Genomic DNA, 25,197 nt, shown 5'->3' with positions numbered 1-25,197 from the left:
ATTCCGACGGTCGGTTCCCCGGTGTTCGCACGCGCGCGCCGCCTCGACCCCGCGAAACTCTCCGTCGCTCGGGAAGAGTTTGCCGCAATGGAGCGCCTCGGCATAGTGCAGCGCTCGAATAGTGCCTGGGCTTCTCCGCTACACATGGTGCCCAAGTCAGACGGTCGGTGGCGGCCGTGTGGGGATTTTCGCCGTTTGAATAATGTCACGGAGAATGACCGTTACCCCATTCACCACATCCAGGATTTTTCCGCCCACCTCGCCAGCACCTCGATTTTTTTCTAAAATTGACTTGGTGCGGGGGTATCACCAGGTTCCCGTGCGCGCCGAAGACGTCCCCAGAACTGCCGTTATTACCCCTTTCGGCCTGTTTGAATTTTTGCGCATGCCGTTCGGCCTGAAAGGCACCACCCAGACTTTTCAGCGGTTGATGGACTCTGTTTTGCGCGGGCTGCCTTTCGTCTTCGTGTACCTTGACGATATATTGGTGGCCAGCTGCTCTGAGAGTCAGCACGCGTCCCATCTGCATCAGGTTTTCCAGCGCTTGGCGGCACACGGCCTGATCGTCAACCCCTCCAAGTGCCAGTTCGGCTTGCCGGTTCTGGATTTCTTGGGCCACCGCATTTCCGCTGACGGTGTGGTTCCGTTGCCAGACAAGGTCCGGGCCGTTTCGGCTTTTCCGCGTCCTGCGTCAGTTAAAGCGCTGCAGGAGTTCTTGGGGATGGTCAATTTCTACAACCGCTTTCTCCCCAGAGCTGCGCATCTGCTGCAGCCTCTCTATGCTGCCTTGAAGGGTAAAACAGCTAAGGACCCGATTGATTGGCTCCCTGAACGCATCCAGGCATTTTCTGGGGCCAAGACCGCACTGGCAAACGCCGCCCTGGTGGCCCACCCGTTTCCGTCGGTGGAGATTGCGTTGACCTCCAACGCGTCGGACGTGGCAGTGGGCGCAGTGTTAGAACAGCGGGTCTCTGGTGTCTGGCAACCGCTCGCTTTTTTTAGTCGCACGCTTAGAGACAGTGAGCGCAAATATAGCGTTTTTGACAGGGAGTTGCTGGCCCTACACCTCGCCACACGGCATTTTCGTTTTTTTCTCGAGGGTCGGAGCTTCACCGCGTACGTCGATCATAAACCTTTGACATTCGCGATGTCCAAGGTCTCTGATCCATGGAGCGGGCGCCAGCAGCACCAGTTGGCAGCCATTTCCGAGTTCACAACGGACATTCAGCACGTGGCTGGTAAGTCCAACTGCGTGGCTGACTGTCTATCCCACGTGCTGGTTTCTCCTGTTTATGTTGGCATAGACTTTGAGGCTATGGCCGCTGACCAACAGGCCGACCCGGACGTCCTTTCCCTTCGGTCTGCGCAAACGGGCCTTGTACTGGAGGACAGACCCGTGTGGAACGGCGGGCCTAGCCTGCTTTGCGATGTTTCCACCAGCCGTCCACGCCCTGTAGTTCCCCTTTCGTGGCGTCGTCGCGTTTTCGACTCCGTACACGCCCTCTCTCATCCAGGCGTCCGGGCCTCGGTCAAGCTGGTCAGCTCTAGGTTCGTTTGGCCGGGCCTTCGTAAATCGGTGAAAGACTGGGCAGCCGCGTGTATCCCATGCCAACGCACTAAGATCCATAGGCACACACAGGCGCCCCTCGAATCCTTCCGCGTTCCAGGGAGGCGTTTTGATCATGTGCATGTGGATCTGGTTGGTCCTCTGCCGCAGTCACAAGGTTTCACGCACCTTTTGACTGTAGTGGACCGCACAACCCGCTGGCCTGAGGCAGTGCCTCTGGCCTCCACTACAGCAGCAGCAGTGGCCAGGGCATTTTTGTCAACGTGGGTTTCGCGTTTCGGTCCCCCCGCCGACATTACCTCAGACAGGGGCCCCCAGTTCGTTTCCGAGCTTTGGTCTGCCATGGCTGACGGCCTGGGGGTCAAGGTCCACCGCACCACTGAGTACCACCCGCAGGCCAACGGGATGTGCGAACGTTTCCATCGGTCGCTTAAGGCCGCGTTCCGTGCTTCTCTCACAGATGGCAACTGGGTTGACCGTCTTCCATGGGTTTTACTGGGGTTGCGCTGCGCGGTTAAAGAAGACCTTGGGGTTTCCCCGGCTGAACTTGTCCTTGGTCAGCCCCTCCGGGTCCCCGGGGAATTCTTGCCTGAGAGCCCACCCCCGTGCTTCGCTCCCTCTGTGCTGTCTCTCCGTGCCCCAAGAGACTCGTTTTCTCTTCCTGGCCCAGTGCACCATTGTGTGCCTGACACCTTTGTTCCGAGGTCGTTGGACTCTTCGCAGTTTGTTTTTGTCAGGCATGACGCTCATAGGCCTCCGCTGCGTCCACTGTATGACGGCCCCTTTTGGGTTATTCAACCGGGCAGGAAGCATTTCCTTTTGGATTTTGGGGGTCGGCAGGAGGCTGTTTCTATTGACAGACTTAAACCAGCACATGTGCTTCTGGATGACCAAGTGGTGCCGGCTCAGGCCCCCCGCCGTGGCCGCCCGCCTTCCACTGGACTGGACAACCCTGCTTCTTCCTCTGGGAGCGCCCCCCACCTGGCGGGGCCCGAGCTATCTTCAGTTTTTCCTGACCGTCCGTGCCAGCCTGACCCTCAGGCTCGTTTCCCCTCCGCCAGCTCTCCACCTCCCCGGTTCAGCCGTTCTGGACGTTTAATTAAAGCAAGGGTTCTGGACTAGGGGATGACCCTACTGGGTGTTCGGGGGGGGGGGGGGGGGGGGGGGGGGCATGTGTGGTGGACCACTGGAGGGCTCCACTCACACCCAGTTCTCAGGAAGTGTTGTTGCTGTGTTTTGGAGGGAAAGTGTTCAGTTCTGTGGTGATGAGTAATAAATGAGCAGTGTTTATCGAGAGCTCTCGTGTCGTCTGTGTTTACCTCCACAAAACAATATATATATATTAGCTGTATAATACCAGTAGGCCAGCTCTAATAGTAATTTGGTATGGCTTCGCGGGCCAAATGTAATTAGGTTGCGGGCCAAATTTGGCCTGCGGGCCAGAGTTTGACACCTATGAGCTAGCCCAACTTCAGTAACCCTACAAACGTCACTGCTGTTTAGTTTTCTGTCTTCATTTATGTTGGAAGTGATAGCAGAGCTGTATGTTTGAATTGTTTCAGAAATCTCTCAGTCAGAACATGCTATATCATATTTAGGTGGAAACTAGCGAGCTAACTTACGGCTAACTTCTATCTCTGTTAAATTTAATAAATCCTATTTTCATGGATGCCTGGATGTTAAACGTAATTGTTACATCTGGTTAAGCAGCAACGCTGATCATTTTATTAAAGATGAAAGAATTTAGACAGTTTTTACCTCTCATTGATGCCGCAGTGTTGATTTGACTTTGGGACCCGAGGCGGATGGATTGTTGGACCCAGATTACTCCGCGAGGCTCCTGACTACGGTAGCCATAATGCTCCAACAATCCATCAGCAGTGCGGCTTCATAGCTTACAAAAGTCGTACTAAAACATTTTTGACAGTTTTTTGAACGCTGTGCCACATAAAATCGGTTCCAGGTCAGTAAGCACAACCAGAATTCATACATAAAGCACACCGGCGCACTGTCGTTTTTTGAGAAAATTAAAGGATTTTAAGTGTGCTTATAGTGTGAAAAATACAGTAGATATGATTCAGAAAGGTCATTGGAGAGAATTGTACTAAACAAATATCAGTAGTAGTGCAAGTAGCTGTACATAATATTAGCTGTGAGATGGCGATGACTAATTTATTCTCTGATGGTTTAAATGTATTTTGTGAAAATATTCATTTAGTCATTAGTTGTTTCGATTAAAGAAAAACTTGATTCAGCAGCTCTGACTGTTTGTCAGCTTGGTTACAGTGTTGAAAAGAAACCTTATGATTCTCAATTCAATTCTTTATTTATTTGTCACATGTAGTTATAGCTGGTACAACATACAGTGAAATGTTTTTTCTGGCTAAAAAAGTACTCCCCCCGACTGTGCAAACAGAGATTCTATTCTCTTTTTTCAGCAATGAACAATAAGTGCCCTAGCTTCACCGAGGAGTTTTTAATTTTTGGTTTTTAAAGCGCAACAAACTTTTTTCTTAAACTAAATAAGCGTCTTCTAAATTAGTGAGATGACTTTTCCTCTCCAGTTTACAGCTTATCTGCTTTCAGGTGTGTGTTTATGAGTTACACTAGGCACTTCTGATTGTAGACTTTATGATGGATTTTTATAGGCGTATTTCATACATAAGACATAATAATGTGTATGTACAAAATGTTACTTAGTTCTATCATTTTCAATCAGCCAGATTTGTTTTGATTCTTAACTGAATATTTTAAAATGTATGTACTAACACTGTATGATAATTCTTCATATTTAAACAATAAGAACAAGAGTCTAATGTCCTGTATTCATTATAAACGTATAGTTTGAAATACTCTCATTTTTAATCCAAACACATCAAGTTTTTGCTCAAAGTATCGGTATTGGATCAGTATTGCTGCCTGAATTTTACTGTATTATCAGATCAGAAAGGAAATCAGTGGTATTGCACATAAGATAAAGGGGGGGGGGGGGGGATGATTGAACTTATTTATAGCACTTTTAGAAAGAGATCTGCTGTAATCAAATGTTATTCATCAAATGTCAAATCAAATGTTATTCATTAAAAGCCATTAAACAATAACGACAGTTGCCAACTAGAAGATGAAATAACAAAAAATATTTATAGCAGTAAAAAAAACAAACGTCTTTGCAGTACTTATACTTAGAAAGTGTGATTCTAGCATACCACAGTGACATAAACTAAATGTACAAAAGGGAAAAGAAACAAATATATTTGCACAGTAAGACTGATTTTAACCTGAACCTGACAGATAAAACCTTTACATTAGTAATAATTAAAATAATAACAGTCATGCTTATCATTATTATTAAAAACATTTGTTGCAGATGAAAACCTGCTTAGGTTTAGAAAATAAAGTATGAACACTTAAGTAGGAAATAGAGGTGTTATCATTACCTGACATTAAGAGTAATCCTGTGATGAAGTTGATTCTCTGCTGAGACGGGCTCATGCTGAAAGCTTTTGATAGACTAAACTTTCTCCACCACCACCTTTTAATAATGTGCAGTGAAAAGCTCCTCCTGATAACACACACACACACACACACACACACACACACATACTTGTTTTTGTCTCTTAAAGAAATATTGTAATGATGAACCTCTGGAGATTTAGTGCCTCCTTAACCACAGCCACTACCTGCCTTACCCCGAACAAAACAGCAATCTTAAGACTAATAAACACTCTATTGTTTAAATCATCAATGTTTTATACACATTTTATAAGTGTCTCACAAATAACAGATTTCACTAAAAAAGAACAACAAAAATAATAAACAAAACAATATATGTGCTAGAACTCTGTTGTGCATACCTGTCAAACTTTCAGGACCCTTTAACACGTTTTTTTGTGTTATTATCTCTTTTATTGGGACAGCTGTTGAACATAACAGTAGTTTGCCTTTTTACACTTTCTTTGCTGTCACGTTTGAACTTGTAATTGAAAAATAAAGAAGACAGAAAAAGAAGAGAAAAGAAAAGAAGAAGAGAAAAAAAAAACTAGGGTTAGGAGGCAGCAGGGCAGGTAGGTTTACGTAGTACTCAGGGTTGTAACATCATATACAAAATCACACCTCATATGCTTAACATAGTCTGTCCATTTAGACCATATTCCATAGAAGGTATCCCTCTGAAGTTTAAGAGAAAATGACACTTTTTCCATCGTATAGATCTCTTGTACAGAATGTATCCAGTCTTCAATCGTTGGTGGTTCAGGCTTAAGCCATCTTCTCGTAAGAGGCTTTTTACTTGCGGCCAGAAGGATATACAGGAGTCTTCTGTCATTGGAATTCAGTTTATCCACTGGTGCATTGCACAAAAATATGGTCTCAAAAGTTGAAGGAAAAACAAATGAAAAAACATTTTGTAAATGATCATGGATTAGAGACCAATACTGGCAAATAACTTTACAGTCCCAAACCTTTAACGTGTTTTATTATGCAAACAGTCACAATGGCAGATTATTTCAGTCTGTTTGAGGTCACTGAGGCCTCGTGAATAGATTAAAAAACAAACACACAAACCAAAAATCACCAACAAAAATAGCAGTAAATAGAAAACTGTGGTCTATGCAATGCGTCACAAACACATACAGGGTAGCACAGAACTTGTTTTTCACACCTACAGTAACCGTTCACCCATTTTGTTTTTCAGCACCTCCACCTGTGGGAGCAGCAGTCTTTTCCGATACCTTTCGGTGTGTACTGTGCTAATGATCCACACAATTATTTTTGGATTTATGCTTTTTTGAAAACCTATGACAGGCTCTGACCCTGATACATAGCTTAAAATAAAATGTATGATTCTTAAATTGTACATTTTGTCATAAACAAAGACAAGAACAAGGACCCAAGGTGCCAATCAAGAAAGACACCCCTACTTCAAAACTCACACCTTCAAGCTTGAATGAAGTTTGCATCTGTCCACGTGGACAAACCAAACGCTTTCTAGAGAACATTTTTATGGTCAGACAAGACAAAGATTGAACTATTTGGCCTCAATAACAAGCGGTGTGTTTGGAGTAAAGGTGAGACTTTGAAACCAAAGAACACTAAACCGTCAACCATGATAGTGGTAGCAAAATACTCTGGTGCTGTTATGCTACCAGTAGTACTTGTAGATAACACAAATGGACGGAATATTCAAACGGAAGACCACCTTCAAATTATTTAACTTTACTACAAATCAACAGCTAGATGTTTGCAACACATTTCAATGTTCCCAAAGGATAATGAAAGCAAACACACATCAACACTGGTTTTGGAATGCATAAAGCAGACTAACATTAAGCTTCACCATCCAAGTCAGGAAACTAACCACTATCAAATCTGCCAAAAAGAGTAATCAATTATCTTGAATTATGCCCAACCCATATGGAAAAGAAATAGAAAAAACTTATAAAAGACTTGCATCAGATGTGGCCTACTTCATATAGTGAATCATATAAGACTTATATGATTTACTCATGAAAGTGGCCACTTTCATATATTGTTTTAGTAAGTATCCAAAACATACAAGTTTCATTTATATAATTTTTCTAGGGTTCTTATATCTGTTTTCACTCTTGTATGCTTTTCATACAAGTTTCATACAAGACAGATACAAACTTTATAAGATTTATATATATCTTTTCCATATGGGAAGGCTTGTTGATGGCTGCACAAAACCACACAAAAAGATATATAACCAAAAATTAGTGGGGGTGGCTATTTATATTCGACTGTGTGTGTATACTCTTAACCCTGTGTGGATTAGAGAAAATCCAAAATAATTCTAACTTGTTGTTTTTAAAAGTCATTAAAGATGTATGATGTAGAACTCTTGGAAGGCTCAAATTACCCCGATAATCAGGTTCATAATGAAATTATATATTAAACTTGGAGCTACTAGTCAGGCAAGTGTGAAATGAAACACAGAAAAGTAACATTTTGAATATTGTAAACACTTGCTAAATCAATAAATTCAGCATATTATAATCCTTTTTTTTAACCAGATGAACTCTGTAGGTGACTGATCTGTTGATTTCATCTGAAGCCAAACACAGTGGTTATAAAGCAGACAGAAGACAAGATTCATGACTAATAGATGGTCAACGACCAACCCAGTTCCTTCAACACGCTGTCCCCCAGGTGTGGTTGGATGGGTGTGAGGGTTTCTCTAGATGCGCATACTCTGCAGATCTGTTAATGAGAAGCTGTCTGTCTTCATGTTGCTAAATATAATGTACTGAGTGAACTGCAGTTAACTTTTCCAAATGGCATTGTATTTTTACTTTTTGTATTTAAATTGAATTTCTTTATAATTCCAAAGGATATTAATCAGTGGGACACCAGTAGTGGAATTTTAAATGCTGTTTAATCAATTACACCATCCATTCATGTATTTTAAACAGAGATGAGAGGACAGGCTTCCATGCACTTCCATAACTCAACCAAACAAAAGAAAACAACAACAATCTGAGCAAGTATTGCACTTTTTCCATCTCAGTTGCTTGTTAAAATTAATTGTAAACTGCAAAACTGACAACTAACTGACCAAGAGTGACAGCTTTTTTATTATAATAATTCATAATAATATAATGACATGCTAGTAATGCCATACTTTTAAAGTCAAGGTCTTTTTAATTCTAAGATTAAACAAGACAGAAATTTACCACTAACTTTTGAATTAAACACAAAATAACAAACAGCAAAGAAAATGTGAGAAAGACCTTTAATATTTTCACACAGATACAAAACAAAAGAGCATACTAGTTACACAAGATCAGAAATTCTTAATAGTAAGTAATAGAATAAAGGTAAAGGCAACAAGTAATTGATACTTAACACATAAAATATTAATTTTTGTCAAACGATATTTAGCTGTTTGTAAGTCACGCCGTATATATTAGCAGCTTAATGTATGCCAGCTTCGGTCTTTCTACCCTTTGTAACTGACATATGTCATGGACCTGGATCTTTGACCCAGTATTTTCAGCTTTTCATTTTGGACCTTTTGTTACTTTTGATTTTGAGAGATGGTGTTATTTTTATGGTGTTTTGTTTCTGGTGTTATTTCCTGTGTTTCCAATAATTAGTTCTTTATGAAATTATGTTAGTTCTCTTCCCAGTCTCGTCTGTGTCTGGTCCTCAGCGTTTCTTTTGGAAGTCAGTTTTGAATCCATGTTTGTCTACCTTTCTGCCTCCCAAGCCTCCAAGTTCATTTGTCTTAGTCCTGGTCTCAGTGTTTGTTACTTCCTAATTTATTTTGAAAGCATCTTGTCCCATCTGTGTTATGTTCAGTTTTGCTTTCCCTGTCTCATTGTGGGCGTGATGTTAAATATTATTTGAAAACTAAAAGTTAATGCAAAAAGTTTAAAGTTTAAAGTTTAAAGAACAGACAAGCTAAAAAGTTAAATTAGGCCGCATTGTATGAAACCACCCAGATAATGATGATGGTAATGAAGCTGACTGTTATGAAGATGATGTAAAGGATGAACAGCAGGCGGTCTATGATTAAACCTATCTGGATCCATTCCTCTGTGCTCAGGCTTTTGCTCAGATGCTGCTCCACCTGAAGGCGGACGGCCTGGAGGACTCTGCCCAGGCTCCTCAGCTCTTGCAGGGTTTTGTCCTCACCCAGTGGCCCCTTCTGCTCCAGAGTCTTGGATTCCTCTGTCACTGGAGAGGAGACTGGCATTTTGTATTGCAGAGAAAACAACAGGGAAAATTATGTCAGCTTTGTCATTTTTTAAGAACTTGCTCATCCCGACATTCTATCTAATAGATTGGCATTTCTATTGAGCGGAGACAAGTCAGAAGATTATGTCAGCTTTAACATTTGTTAATTATTTGCATATCCTGATCTTGTTTCCTACCCTGTGTGACTGGATTTTGGATCACTGTGTCGTTCCGATCTCTGGGCTTTGGAGGAAGGCATACTAGTCGACCCAGGATTTTAAGAAAAAGCACTCTGATCCAGCGAGGAGCTCGAGAATAGTTAGAGGAACCGCAGAGGAAGTTTGTAATGACGATAGTTTCCAGTAGACTGCCCACCATCATAGCCAGGCACATAGAAAGGAAAACATCTAATAACAATAATAATAATAGTAGAGAAATAATTAATGCCAATATTTTACAGACAAATACAAGTTAAATCCAGACAAAAACATTTAAAACTAAAAAAAGGACATGGAGATGGAGGAAGACAGAGAGAGATACATTCCTTCAGCTCACTGTAAAGAGTGTTGCATAACTAATAATGTTTAACTGTAGGGATGTGTGCAACTATTTGATTAGACAATTCATTTTCAGTATTATCACTAATTGATACCAGACATACTTGTTGTTTAATCTCATTATTAACATTTTAATTGATGCCTAATGTCGGTAAATTGTTGTGTCCAAAATGTTATGTTGTTGTTGAGAAACGTCAACAAGGTTTTTAATCTAGGCCTGATCTTGTTACCACTATTATTGTGAAATATTTTAAAAGCAAATGATTGTGAATACAAATGGCAGAAATTAGCTCTCAGTGGGTTGATGGCCTCTCACTCAGTCAATTGGTAGGGGCTCAAAATAGAGCCGCTACTCCTCTATATTGAAAGGTTGCTAGTTGAGGCAGTTGCCTCCTGGGTAAACTGTTCCAGCTGGGCATCTCCTACCAGGAGAAAGCCCCCGGAATACCCAGGACACACTGGAGCGATTTAATCTCGTGACTGGCCTGGGAATACCTCAATCTTTCCATGGATAAGCAGTAGTGATGTGCGATACCATTGATTTCCTTTCCGATCTGATACCAAGTAATATTCAGGGTGGTATCGATGATACTGATCCGATACTTTGTACAAAAGCTTGTTTTATTTATTGTATCTCAAATTATAGCGTCATAATGATTACAGGACATCAGATTACTTGTTCTTATCACTTAATAATGCAGGGTTCATCATATAGAAATAAAAAACTGAAGTTGTGCGCTATTTGAACACCTTGCCTGCCTGCAGCACTAAAGGACTCCATGAGAGACGTCTGTCTTGCCCTAGCAGCACCTGTCCCTGTCCTCCTCTTCAGTTCGTCTCAACATACGCTCGTCATATTCTGTGATATGATTTACTCTGAGGTGTTTGACACGGTTAGTGATGTTGCCACAACCATACATGCCAACCCTCCTGAATTTCAGTGCCCCTCCCGAAAATCTCCCGGAGCCACCATTCTCCCGAATTTCTCCCGATTTTCCACCCAGGCAACAAAAGTGAAAACCATATTGCAGAATCCATAGCCAATTCCAGTTTCCAACAATGATGGCAGCTACTTAGTTTTAATATCAGAGGTGGGACCAAGTCATTGTTTTGCAAGTCTCAAGTAAGTCTCAAGTCTTTATCCTCAAGTCTCAAGTCAAGTCTCAAGTAATGTCAGGCAAGTCAGAGTCGAGTCTCAAGTCACTGGTGTAAAAGTCCGAGTCAAGTCACAAGTCTGAAACTTTGAATTTCAAGTCCTTTCGAGTCTTTAAAAAAAACAAAATGAAAAAATAATGTTGCAGTTATATGCTAAATGTAAATATTAGACCATGTAATTTTAAAATCTGTGTTTTTCTCAACACATGACAAAATAGTGAACTTAGAAAATATACACAAATTGTGAAATTGCACCTCTTTAAAATGCAGCTCAATTAAACCTAGCTCCAAGAATAGTTTTCACCGACAGTTCTGAGATAAGCTGCATGTTATTCTTGGATGCGGTTGTAGGACCGGCTTTAAAATCGCATGACAAAAATATCATACACATTAAAAAAAACTGTATCACCAACGTAGCCTGGACAACATTTGCTAGTTAGATGAAGTCAGCTATCTCATCTTAGCATATTTATATGCATATTTATAATTATACGGTTCTTGGAGTGAGTGCATACACTCATGAAGTTTAGTAACTTCAGGTCACTGCAACAAGCCCAGGTACAGTTTACCGACGGATGGGTGCAGGACCTTGAAATGCACCGTGTAGAACGAAAGACCATCGTACGTATCATAAGTTTACCAGTCTCACAAATTGTCGTCATAAATACACATTCATTAACCGTTTATTAATAGGACCTTTGAGCTCAACGGTAATTAATTAGCAGTGGAAATAATTTCTGGTAGCATCACAGAAATGTAGCAGTGACAATAATATTGTATGCTGTAATCGTACTGGGCAATTAGTGATACAAAAAACCTGTTTTATCCTGTGAATAAAAGTATATGTTTTTGTCAATGTACCATAATAACAGAAGCGAAACGCAATATTGTGTCAGGACAATTCACTATTTATGCACAATAAATAAAGGAGCATAGCGCGACAATTTCTGTTCAGCGCCAGACTTGCTTGTAACCTACATCAACAATTATGTTATGATAAAATACGTAATAACTACAACAGCAGACTGACCTTCGTGTAAATGCTTGGAGCAGACTAACCTGTGAGCTGGAGTGTTCTGGGACGTTATATTTGGTCTTTGAATGGCTGCGATCCAGGCCACCCGTCGCGTCTTTGTTACTTCGGAAACATGGCTCGAACAATTTCTCTTCAACGACGTAATCCGATAACAACCGATCTCTTTACCCGTCAGCTTCTCGTGGCTGTCATGCGACCGGCTATTGCAGTTAATAATACAACAGCTTCTTGACATTTTTGTGTTTCTTTTTATCGCTGTGTGACTGATTTCAATTGAAAGCCTGCGTGCGCTAGTACCGATTGCCACGAGTTCCCAGAATCCTTTGCGGTTCTACCCGTGAATGACGTCACATTTTCAATCTCTATATAATATGCATGTTAAATTTTATATTTGGGGTAAAATATCAAGTCTTTTCAAGTAAACCGGTTCAAGTCCAATTCAAGTCCCAAGTCATTGGTGTAAAAGTCCAAGTCAAGTCACAAGTCTTAGAACATTTTTTCAAGTCAAGTCTAAAGTCATAAAATTAATGACTCGAGTCTGACTCGAGTCCAAGTCATGTGACTCGAGTCCACACCTCTGTTTAATATTACTCTTATTTCCCTTTCTGGGTCGCAAATTTTTTTTAAACATATTTTCAGGTGAGAAGCTGTGTAAACTTCAAATATCTGAGCCGATCGACACATCGTTTTCAAACCCCCGCGGTCTTTCACTACTCGGGTTAAACATGATATATAAGTCACTTTGCTAACTTAAAAATGTTATTGTTAGGCTTTTTCAGTGTTTTATTTGTTCGTGAGTAAATCGGTTTGGCTGAGATTAAAGTTATTAGATTAGATTCAATTAAATTTAACTTTATTAATCCCTCGGGAGGGTTCCTCCGGGGTTTTCACACAGCTGAATAAACGTTAAACAGAAAACTAATTAAACAAAGTGTGAGACGGTCGAGAGTTTACGTCAGCGCCCTGTTATATTTTAGATAGCAAGGAGCAGACGGCAGAGTTTCACTCCACCAAGGGAACTCGTGATGTACTACCTGGCTTTCTTTAGACCACGAAGGCCGGGTCCTCAGGTGGAAGCAGCCTCTGAATTTGGACACCCCCGCTGTTTCCAGGCCAGCCAATAATAACGGTGACATTTAACGTATTTTATCCGATAAATAAACACTGTAAAATGTATTTATCACCCCAAAACAGCCCTTTTGAACGTCTCCCTAATTCTGAGGTCTCAAGGTTGGCAAGTATGGCCACAACACCTCACTTTTTTGCCACATGTATCGCAAACCACGTCTCAGCTGTTTGTGGAGGTAAAATACGTCCGCACAATTACGCTCAGCCATTGCTGTGAGTGCGCCCGCCAAGGGACTGCGAGACATTTATACAGCCGTATTTCGCACATGACTATGAAAGGCGGAAGAGGAAGTAGTTCCTTTGAATGTAAACGATCTGAATGATATAGTTTCTTTCCACTGTGTTCCTGTTAATGATAAACTACATATTTACCCTAAATTACTAAAATATCGATATTTTAATGTGAGAATCGATTCTAGAACATACATGATTGGTATTGGAGGAATCGATATTTCAGGATCGATCCACACATCACTAATAAGCAGAAGGCAGCTGGTGAGAGGGAGTTCGGGGTTTCCTTGGTTAGGCTGCTGTCCATTTGACCTGACTTTAGATAAGTTAAAGAAAATGGCTGGATGATTTATTGTTTGGAGAGAACTTTATCCTCTTTATCCTCACAAACGTTCCAAACAAGTCATCCATCCACTTTGTATTTGTATACCCTTTTGTATTTGGGCCAAAGAGTCACATTGGGAATAAGTGTATACCAATCAAGACAATTTAAACTTACTTATGAGAGGTATGGCATTTCCAGTGGCAGGCAGCAGGTCATTCATCATGAGCAGGAAGACGGTGTAGCCTAGGATCAGTGTCATCTTGAATGAAGACCGGTCAGCATCATTGGGAGGTAAGATGAAGCTGAAGAGGTCCACAGTGATGAGGAAGCAGCTGGGGAGCAGGAGGTTCGCTACATACAGCATGGCCTGGCGCCGCAATGAGATCTGCAGCAAAGTGAGAACTTAACTAATCTCACATAGCTCTTTGTGCTTTGATTATACAGTACCTCATACATATACAATAGTTAAATGACAAGGCCCATAAATTTGCAGATATAACTTAATTGTGAAATGGTTTCCCCATCTTAAGTGTGTAAAACAAAGCCTTTCAATCTGTTTACTGTGGTAGAGAACTAGTTATGATCAGAATACTTGTGGCAGCAGGTAATGAAGTTTCTTTTCATTAGTAACTAAACAATTGAACTGCAATTAATCCATATGGAAAATAAATAGAAAAAACTTATAAAAGACATGCATCAGATTTGGCTTGCTTCATATAGTGAATCATGTAAGGCTTATATGATTTACTCATGAAAGTGGCCACTTTCTCATTACTTTCATATATTGTTTTAGTAAGTATCCAAAACATACAAGTTTCATTATATAATTTTTCAAGGGACCTTATATCTGTTTTCACTCTTGTATGCTTTTCATACAAGTTTCACACAAAACAGATACAAACTTTATAAGATTTATATATATCTTTTCCATATGGGAAACTGCAACTATACACCCAAATTCTTTATATACATGAAGCAATATATCCTAGGTTCCTATCAAATATACAAACAATAGAGTCAAATGGTAATGAAGAGAAAACTCTTCTACTTCCTGAAAGAACTTGTCTTCTGTTTTCTTATAGTATGAATAAGTAAATCATACAATAACATTACATTTTTACAGTGCAATGCAGTTTCTTACATAGAAGCGAATTTCATCGTAAGAGCCCGATGCTGTAGATGGTAGTGTGTATTTCTTTGCTGCAATTCCAATTAATTCCCATTCACCCATAGTTGCCATCCTAGATTTAGAGTATTCAGTCATCCTCTCTGGAGTCTCTTTCAGGTAAAGCTGCAAAGCATTACCTGCATGGAAAACAGTCAAAGTCAGATAAAACCATATACATATAAATAAAAAAACAGCTTTAAAGACTAATCCACTCAATTCACCAGGATTGCTTGTGATACATCCTCGTGGTTATACTTACTCTTGAGTGTGTATGAGTTGAATGATAAAGTGCAGTTCTGAATGTCAAATGGAAACAAGTAGATGTCAAGCTTGCAGGAGGTGATGGCTTTGATAGGCTGTGAATCACTTACAGTACCATCAGAAAGCAGGTAGGCATATGGCACCTTTGGAGCTGTGTTTTCATCCATGCTGCAGGAAGATAAAAGACATTAATTGAAGTCAGATATCTACATGGAAGAAATGGAAAATGTATGGAGAAATAGCTTAAACTGGACTGTAGCCTATATTGATTTTCACCAGAAGTGATAACCAGGTATGATAATAGATCAAAGACTTGAGAAACGTGCAGCCTAATAATAAGTGACTTATTATTGTTAAATTATCTGCTTCTTTCTGTCTGCTAAATATTATAGGAGGCAGATGATAAGGATTATACCTTTATATAGCGGATAGCAGTGTTACTGTAACAAAAAATAATTTCCCCCAGGGATCAATAAAGTATTCTGATTCTGATTCTGATTCTGATTCTGATTACCAAGCTGCTCTATTGTCCTGTGCATGCCATTATGATTTTTTTTTTTGTACAATGAAACCAACTGGAGTCACAAGCCCCATGTTTTCTGACAAAATTCTACACATAAACTGTACCTTTGTAGTTTCACTTGTATGCACTTTCTCCATTTTTTCTTTCCTACTTAGCAGAGTTAGCTCTTTATTGGCTAATGATGCTTCAGGGCTAGTTCTCAAGATCATAAAAATACATAAAAAAGAAACTGATTGTAATCTGTGAATTGTTGAAGATAGGACTTACAATTCATTGATTATTATATCTGGTAGCCAGAGATTTGTTCTTGGAACAGACATCTGACTAGTTCCGCACTCTTCTGGGTCCCATTTGGTAAATTCATTTTGCCATTTCTGCAACAAAGAAACCCAAGAGTCTGACACCGTCCTTCTTCTTTTTAACTTTCTCTCTGTATTATTTTACGGTCTTTACCTTACAATGTAAAGAAACATGAGGCAACTATTGTTGTGATTTGGGGCTATATAAATAAAACTGTACTAAACTGAAAGTCACTAGTGGATTTGACCTTCTACTGCTATTTTGGGACAAAACTTACACTGTGATCCCTAAAAACGTTTTCATGGATAGAAATCAGCATTATTGCTTGAAAACTTACTATGAAGAAACTACTTACAAAATCTTGCCAGAGAAATGTTTTGAGGAGTTGAGCTTTCTCATTCTGAAAAAGAAGATTTTTATCCATAACTGGATAGTTTTACTGAACCTTAATGTCTGTAGAGCACATACTGAACTGAATCATTCATTTGTCTTAATTATTGATGTTCAGATGTATTATACTTATTCATTTTGATTTAAAACTCAAATTAAAAATATGTGGAATGAGAGGGAGACAACATTTTTAAAAAAGCCTCTCATGAGAAGTTTCTTTTGACCATTTTATGCTCTTTATCTTGTACAGTATGCAGAAAAGCACATGCGACCATTACTGAATTGATTTTAAGTTAATAAAGGTGTTATTTACCACTCCCAAAATGCCAAACACAGTTATAGAAATGCCAATGTTAGTGACGGTTGTTATGTTCACCACAGGTCGAATGGCGTTCAGGTTGAAGACTGGCTTAAGGGCCTCCAGCATTGAAGGTGAATCAGGGTTAGAGCAGTTCAGCAAGGTGGAGCTGTACTGAGCTACAAAGGATAGAAGAAATGTGCCCTTATGATTTATATACATTGACATTTGCTTCACTATCTAGGAGCAGATATGTTTTTTTGCCCCAAATGAATAAATGGCCCTAGCAAAGCATCAGAAACCCACATAAACATTTGTGTGAAATGAAGAACCATAACCCTGAATCTCAATGTATACAGTGGTTCGGTTTGGATGAACAATTACGACTGGTAATGTTTTGTGCAATTTTGAATTTTTTCATCAAAATGTTTTTCAACCCTACATTTAGGTGAAAACAGAGTACAGAGTAAACATTGATTAACATTACAGTAAAAGTCCCACTCAATTTATTGCAAGTTTTCTTAATATCTAAATATCATGCCTCATTTTTAAAAACACAAACGAGGCATGATCAGTCTAAATGTGTCTAAATCTAAACGTGATTTTATTCAGTGGTCAGATTTCCGAAGATTTTGAATATTTTGTTTTTAATCCAGCCATAGAAAATCTTTAAAATGTGGACACGAACACACATTCTGACTAAATGTGTGATTTGGACATGTTTTGGCTAAACTGTCATTGTGAGTTATGCTAACAAAATAAACAAGTCATGACCCTGGATTAACAGACAAAATAAAAAGTTCTAATGCTGAACCATTACCATGCATACAATCATTTGCATATTTTTTAGTATTTTGGATAACTGACTTGAATGAAAACTGTAAGAAAATCAACACTCAAAAATTGATTAAAAATGTAAATCAAGGAATCACATAAAAGATGTGTATACATTTTTAAGACAAATCAAGTTGATTCATTTTATACATTTTAGCAGCTGTACTTACCATTCACAAGCAGAGATATGAAGATGAATAGAAGCTTAGAAGGTCTTACTTTCAGCAGGCAGCACTAAAAACATTAAAATTACATCAAAACAGGTTGTCAGTTTCAGTGGTGTGCAAGTGGTGAGGAATGCCTGTAAAGATTCTTAGTGGCATTTTAAGTGTTTTTTAATGATTACATCTCTTCTTTTTCTTCGTCTGTTTCAAAAATCTGATACTTATCCCCAACAGTAGAATCAGATATTTCAAGATATGAAATAAATATTTTTATTTAAGACAAAACAGAAAATAATGTTTTTCACTTTTAATGTAACACTGCCTTTATTGTTTTAAGAAAATCATCACAATTAATTCAAAAACCATTCAAACTGAACCAGGGCATGGGCAAACGAGGGAACACACCACAGGAGGGAACACAGCTGAGTGTGATCCAAATAACAAGACAGGGAGAAGCAAATCTGAACATGATGCACACAGGACAGGAGACTAACTTAGTAAAACAGGAAGTATGGGAAACACACAGAGACAGATATAGATGAAACCCAGGCAACAGAGGCAGGAGAGAGTGCGAGAGCTCAAGGGACACAGAGATTACTTTTACTTTGCTGACTCATGTTAGGGTACCTGGGTCATTGACTCAGTGTTTTTTATATGTATAAGAGCTGTTACAACTATATATTCATGTTTTAGATTACTTGGGTTAAGTGCTGCACTGTAACATGACATTATATCAATGATATTCTTAAGTTGCAGGAAAACTGCAAAATTACCTTCGTTAACTGGTAACATTTTGTAAACATATTACTGATAGTATCAGGAAAATACAGAAATATGCTTAGGGGTTTTCAGGATATCACAACATTATAAATGTTTTCAGTCTCATAAAAAACTTGACTATTCAAGAAATTTGAACTACCATAAGATTCAGCAACCATACTTCATGTTGTTTTTTTCCGCATTCATCAAACAAGCGTTTACTGCATAAAAGTCATTTTACACTTGTTAACACTCTTCTGCTAAAGCCTTTTCTTTTCCTATTTTTGAGTGATGAGCATGCTTTATGATTGTATATGCACCCAAAAATGCTAAAAATATTTGAATATCAATTCTTATCTATGTACCCATTTTCAAACGCTCTAAGGATATTACTCAAAATTAAGTAAACATTCATGTCACTAGCATAAATTGGGACCTCTAAAACATAGCAGCCGGCTACTAACAGTATGTAACCGAGCAAAGAAGCTGATTGAGACAAACAGAACGCAGAGGCCAAACAAAAGGCAGTTTTTACTTATTAGTAACATAAAGACAAGAATATTTCTTACCATGATGTTCCAAGTGAAATTGTATTCTTTCCGTTCTGAGAAGTTTGTCTTCAAACTACTACAGAATATTTATCTTCTTTAAAGAATTGTCACATTCAAAACATTTTGCTGTCAGATGCATTAGTGAGCAGCTACAGTGCAAAAGTATGTCTGTAGCTTGCCTGGGAAACTAACTCTTGCCCCTCTCAAAGTCAGCCTTCATGGCCAAGATATACATATTGTCACTAAACAAAGATTGATTTGGCGGATTTGGAGAAACCACGGGCAAATGATGTGGAGCAGGAAAAACTAGGCATGGCAGGGCAGCTGCTTTGGCTGTATGTGTTTTGAGACAAAGTGTCGATAAACCACGGTTAATGTGGTTTTCAAGTCAGTGTGTGACGTCAGTGCCACACCTGCTTTGCTCACAAGCAAATGAGAGTAACCGTTGAGAAAGGTGGTGGTTTCAAAACCTCCTACCAGTGAAGCGTTGTCATTTTTTATAACACGGTAATTAAAATTCACCAGTTTTGTGAGAACATAAAATCCTCTGTGTGATAGTTTACATTGTTTTCCTGTTAATAGTAATAATAACTTTATTTGTACAGCTGCTTTTAAAACACATTCTGAAGTGCTTCACAGTTTTGACCTTATTGCAGTATGGATTTTAAATAAAACCAATCTACATCATTAAAATTACGTCTACAGTCGACCCCTGCCTATTTGCAGTGCAGCATTCGCAGATTCATGGAGATTCACTCCAAATTATTTGCGGAATATTTGCCTATTCGATGTATCTAAAATATTCACAAATTATTTTCAATTTATTTTCATGACTAAATACATTTTGGATGACAAAAACATTCAAATATTAATAGGAGTATTAACAACAAGCCACTAAATTATCCCATCCACCCTTTTATCGTTGTTTTATTTTCAGTGCAAGTAGCTGTAGTCCCATCCCAAATATTTTCTGACAACAGCATTCAGGTACTGTTGGAATTTATTTATTTTTTATTTTTAAGGCTTATGTCCCCCCATTACTGTATCTTACACAATTACCTCATAATTAGCATTACACATTTGTTTTATCATTTACTACACACAGATATGTATTGTAGAATATTTGAGATTTAGATTGTTACACTAATAACAGATATAAACAGAGAGAGGACTTCTTCTCTGAGGAATTTGTGGGGGATGGTCTGCCTGGACTCTTGATGGCACCAGAAGGTACAAAACTGGCTGACTCTCCTACACCAAAACAGGGCTGTAATATCTGGTGTTAGGAAATGGAATTGACTCTCTCCTCTTCTCTAACTGTACATGCCTGACCAGAGGACAAGAAGGGGTTGCCATGGTAATGGTAGTGATGCCTGGAATAGGGTCATCTCCATGTAAGGAAATGTCCAGAGAGGTGCAGAAGAAGAAACATGAGCCGATATCAGACCACCCTCAACTGATTCTACTAATCATGTTCACGTTGTGTTTCTGTGAGCCCACCAATAGAAGTGTTTGCTGCCTGTGTGTGGCTGGTTGTCTCTGAGACAGAGAGACAGAGGTCCATCGCACCATGTAAAACTAATCTGAAATTCTAACCGTTTGATAATAAATTGTGAAAACGTATAATCTGAGCATATTTGTCTTCTCTCATGAAAAAACTCTCACTTGCATTTTTTACATTTTTTAATTTTTTTTGCTACTTAGGTCTTTATGAGCTAATAATGCTTCAGTTCTAGTTCTCAAGATCTTACAAAAACATAAAATATACACGGATTGTAATCTTTGAATAGTTGCTGATGGGACTTACAATTCATTGATTACAATGTCTGGTACCCAGAGATTTGTTCGTGGAACTTAAATCCGACTACAGCCGCACTGTTCTGGGTCCCACTTGGTAAATTCGTTTCCCCATTCCTACAACAGAAATTATGCAGAAAACATGAAACCTGTTGGTTATGTTAGAATTTATTTATTTTTTTATCTTTAATCATTATTAACCCCATTATTTTATATTTCACAATTAGCTCATAATTTCGATCACACATTTATGCTTTATCTGACATCACACATTCAAATCTGATTTGGATTTAGACTGTTGGACTGTGATGCTAACAGACACAAGACAGAAGACCCGTCTTGAGGATTTGGGTGTGGGTTGTGAAACCTAAAAGAAAACAACTGTATAAATCATGGTCTAAATCTACCTCTGCTAGCCTAGCCAGAGGACAAGAGATGTTTGCTCCATACAGGGTGGAAGATGACCTGAGGGATGGACCCAAGCCAAAGGGAGGACCAAGTCTAAAACCGTGGTACACCCTCAACTGTTTCAACCAATCACATTAACATTGTGTTTTTATGACACACAGTAAAAGCGTATGCAACCTGGGTGTGGTGCTCTTTGTTCATTTCAGTCTCCTGTAAGAGACATAGCACTGTTTTTAACTTAAACCTTTAACCCTTAATAAATTTAACAAAATATACTTTGAGCATATTTGTCTTCTGTCTCATAAAATGAACCAGACAGTTACCATTTCAAACCTCAGATGTTTTCATATGAAAAGAAACTCCAGAGACTAAAGAGCCTGGCACCGTCTTTCATCATTTTAATGTGTTATTGTACGGTCTTTACCTTACAACTTGAGGCAACAATTGTTGTGATTTGGGGCTATATATATAAAACTGAATTGAATTGAATTTAACTGAAAGTAACTAATGGGTTTGACCTTCTGCTGTACAGAATTTCTTTTAATGACAAAACTTACACTCTGATCTATAAAAACATTTTTATGGATAGCATGGATAGAAATCAACATTATTGATTCAGAATTTACTATGAGGTACTTAAAAATATCTTGCTAGAGAAATGTTTTTAGAAGTTGGGCTTTCTTATCCTGAAAGAAAAGATTAATTTTATGCTCTTTATCTTGTACAGTATGTAAAAGTATGGCTTAAGTGTCTCTAGCATTGAAGATGTAGTTGAGCTGTACTGAGCTGCAAAGGAAAGGTAAGATGGCGCCGCCATTGCGTGCAATAGGTTGGCAGCCTTAACATGAAATTTCCCCTTGTGGGACTAATAAAGGTATTTTATCTTATCTTAAGTCCAGTTAACTGTCAAAATCCAAAAATGTCACACTATCCTTTGATAGGTGTTATAATCTGGCTCTTTGACATCGATTTTGCAATTTTGAATTAATAATATAAGAAACATAAATAAATGTGTATTAGCATGTTATACGAACTTTAGTTACCATGCATGAGCAGCGAGATGAAGATGAATAGAAGCTTCGAAGGCTTGACTTTCTGCGGGATTCAGCTGGATCCACTCCTCCGAGCCTTGGTTCTCTTTCTGCTGCTGCTTGACCTGCAGGTGGATGTCCTGGAGGTCCTTGCCCACTTTCTTTAGTTCCCGCACAGCCCTGTCCTTCACTGCTGGCCCCATTGTTTCTTGAGGCTTCATTATTCAGATGGCAGTTGTGGTCTTAAGGTCTACTTCTAAGTTAATTCAGGAAAAATATTTTTTAGCTTTAGTTTTTCAGTGTGATTCTCTTCTTTTACAACTTTTCATGACAAAATAAATGAGTTTCAACTACTCCGTGAATTCAGTTGTTTTTGTTAAAATATAAACTACATACCTGAAGCTCCTGATCTCTTATTCAATCGAGCTGTACAGACAAGAAAACCCAGAAACTGCAGAACGAGGACTCAGCTCCAGCGAGGGACAAGAGAGAAGTCAGCAGACCCACACAGCAGGTTGGCGATGAAGTTTATTTCCAGCAGACTGGCCACCATCAGAGCCAGGCAGATAGAGAAGAACACGGCTACAGAGAGACAACGGTCTGTGTTGAGACCCAGAAACAAAGGTTTACAATTTCACAGTCTAATCGACTAAATATATGTAAACTACAATAAACACTTTTAGTAATTTTGCCCTTGAGCCACATTAATTGTCCTACATGCTCATGAAGGAAGAGCAATACATGCTGTAGGCATTAAGTGTAGACGTTACAAGCAAGGTTTCTATTTTTTATCTACACTCAATTTTTTTAGACACTCTTGTAAGAATGTAATTTTAAGAAATCACTGTAGACTTTTTGTTGAGTGTCACTGACTTATGAGGGGTGTGGTGTTTCCAGTGACTGGCAGCAGGTCATTCATGATGAGCGGGAAGACAGTGTAGCCGAGGCTGAGGGTCATCTTGAAAGCATACCTGTTCACGGTCTGTGGAGGCAGCAGGAAGCTAAAGAGGTCAACTGCGATGAGAAAACTTGGGTGCAAGAGGTTTACCATATACATAATGGCCCGGCGCTTCAATCTGAGCTGTGGAAGGAATGAAAAGAAGAGATGAGAGGCGTCCTTAAGCTGTCTTGTCATTACCTGTACATGTATCTTCACTATATAACTGTATAATTCTGGTTTTAATTGAATTCATATTTTTAGGTGTGTTTGACTTATACAAGAAAAACTTTTTAAAAATGAAAATAAATTTCCAATATAAATTTGCTTACTTTTGACTCTGACTATTTATAGTAGTTTATAGTTACAATCAACTTACATAAAATTCAAGCTCATTAACACATAAACCATCACTGCCAGTATCATTCTCTGTTTTTTTATCCAAGGTGATATCCAGTAGCTCCCATTCACCGATGGTAGAGTCTGTATGTCACAGGGGAAGGTGTAGATATCAAGGTTACAGGAACCGACAACTTCGACAGGCTGAGCATCATCCACTTTACTGTTGCTATGCAGGTAGGGAGTAGGTGGTGTTTTGTTTTCCTCCATACTGCGAGACCAGATCAAATGTGTGAAGTGAGAGAATGGCACCCAAAGATTTAAAGTATACAATTATATTTATTCATTTACCTATTAACCTAAGCTTAACAGGTCTAAATACTGGAAAGATTTTTATGATAATAGTTGACAGTAAGGAAAACACAGGTTATCTCCACATCTCTCCTTTTAAAGAAAAGTTTTCTGAAGACTCAAAATACTCGTGCAGAATTATGCACAATTGTTTACCAAAACCTAGTGTACAGTAGTTTTAATAAATTATATCCCTATTCAAAGAATTAATAAACAATTAAACAAACTATTTATTTATTTAGAGGTTATCTCAACATTTCTCCTGTTCTTTGGAAAATACTTGTGCAGTTTGATGAGCTTTTGTATGATGATACTTACAACTCAGTGATTACAATATCTGGAAGCCAGAATTTGGTTCTGGGGAGATGCAGGAGGTCAGTACCAAACTGAACTTTGTCCCAACTGATGAACTCTTTCATCCAGGACTAAAATAATAAAATTGGTGTCAGCACAAAGAGCAGGTCTGAGTAGTCATCACATTTACAAAATATAAATCTAAACCCTTAAATCACTTTATGGGACTTATAGGACTATCATACTACTTTACATATCGTAGCTAAATAAGTATTTGGATAGATTTTGGTTCTGGACATTACCACAATGAATTTAAAATGAAACAACTCAGATGCATGTGAAGTGCAGTTTTTCAGCTTTAATTCAGTGGAACTGAACTAAGAATTTTTAAACATAATCTCTTCATTTCAGGGCCTCAAAAGTCATTGGACAAATTAAATAACTGAACATAAAACATTCATTTCCAATACTTGGTTGAAAACCCGTTGCTGGCAATGACGGTCTGAAGTGTTGAACTCATGAATATCACCAGGGTTTCCTCCTTTTTAATGCTCTGTCAGGCCATTAGGCTTTCAGTTACTGGTTTTTTTTTGTGGGCCTGTCTTTAACAGGTGAAATGCTCACTTGGGTTAAGATCAGGTGACTGACTTGGACATTCAAAAATATTCCACTTCTTTGCTTTAATAAACTTCTGGGTTTCTTAGGCTGCATGTTTTGGGTCATTGTCCATCTGTACTATGAAACACCGCCCAATCGGTTTGAATGCATTAAGCCAAAATCGAGCAGACATTATGTCTCTGAACACCTCATAATTCATTTGGCAGTTTCTGTCCTGTGTCACATCATCAGTAAACATTAGTGTCCCAGCGCCACTGGCAGCCATGCACGCTAGTGCCATCACACTGCCTCCGCTGTATTTTACAGATGATGTGGTGATGATGTGCTTTGCATCATGAGCTGTTCCACGGCTTCTCCGTACTTTTTTCTTGCCATAATTCTGGTAGAGGTTGATCTTGGTTTCATCTGTCCAAAGATTTTTATCCCAGAAGCTTGCTGGCCTTTTTTAGATGTTCAAAAAATGTTCAAAGTCCAATA

General features: G+C 39.0%; 1 protein-coding gene across 1 annotated transcript; it reads right to left on the bottom strand.

Moving 5' to 3' along the window:
* Nucleotides 1-8,432: 8,432 nt before the first annotated feature.
* Nucleotides 8,433-24,227, bottom strand: LOC113006894 (5-hydroxytryptamine receptor 3C-like). Its single transcript, XM_026143135.1, is given in 15 exon segments — nt 8,433-9,286; nt 9,463-9,672; nt 13,872-14,082; nt 14,839-15,002; nt 15,125-15,294; nt 15,917-16,023; nt 16,305-16,349; nt 16,653-16,816; nt 17,642-17,705; nt 22,250-22,437; nt 22,578-22,763; nt 23,055-23,262; nt 23,498-23,601; nt 23,604-23,728; nt 24,127-24,227. Coding segments are annotated over 15 exon segments (2,331 nt in total). The 3' UTR covers nt 8,433-9,002.
* Nucleotides 24,228-25,197: the final 970 nt, after the last annotated feature.

The sequence above is a fragment of the Astatotilapia calliptera genome, chromosome 15 (assembly GCF_900246225.1).
Source record: "Astatotilapia calliptera chromosome 15, fAstCal1.2, whole genome shotgun sequence".
NCBI classification, from domain to species: domain Eukaryota; kingdom Metazoa; phylum Chordata; class Actinopteri; order Cichliformes; family Cichlidae; genus Astatotilapia; species Astatotilapia calliptera.
This window is presented reverse-complemented; position numbering and strand designations above follow the sequence as displayed.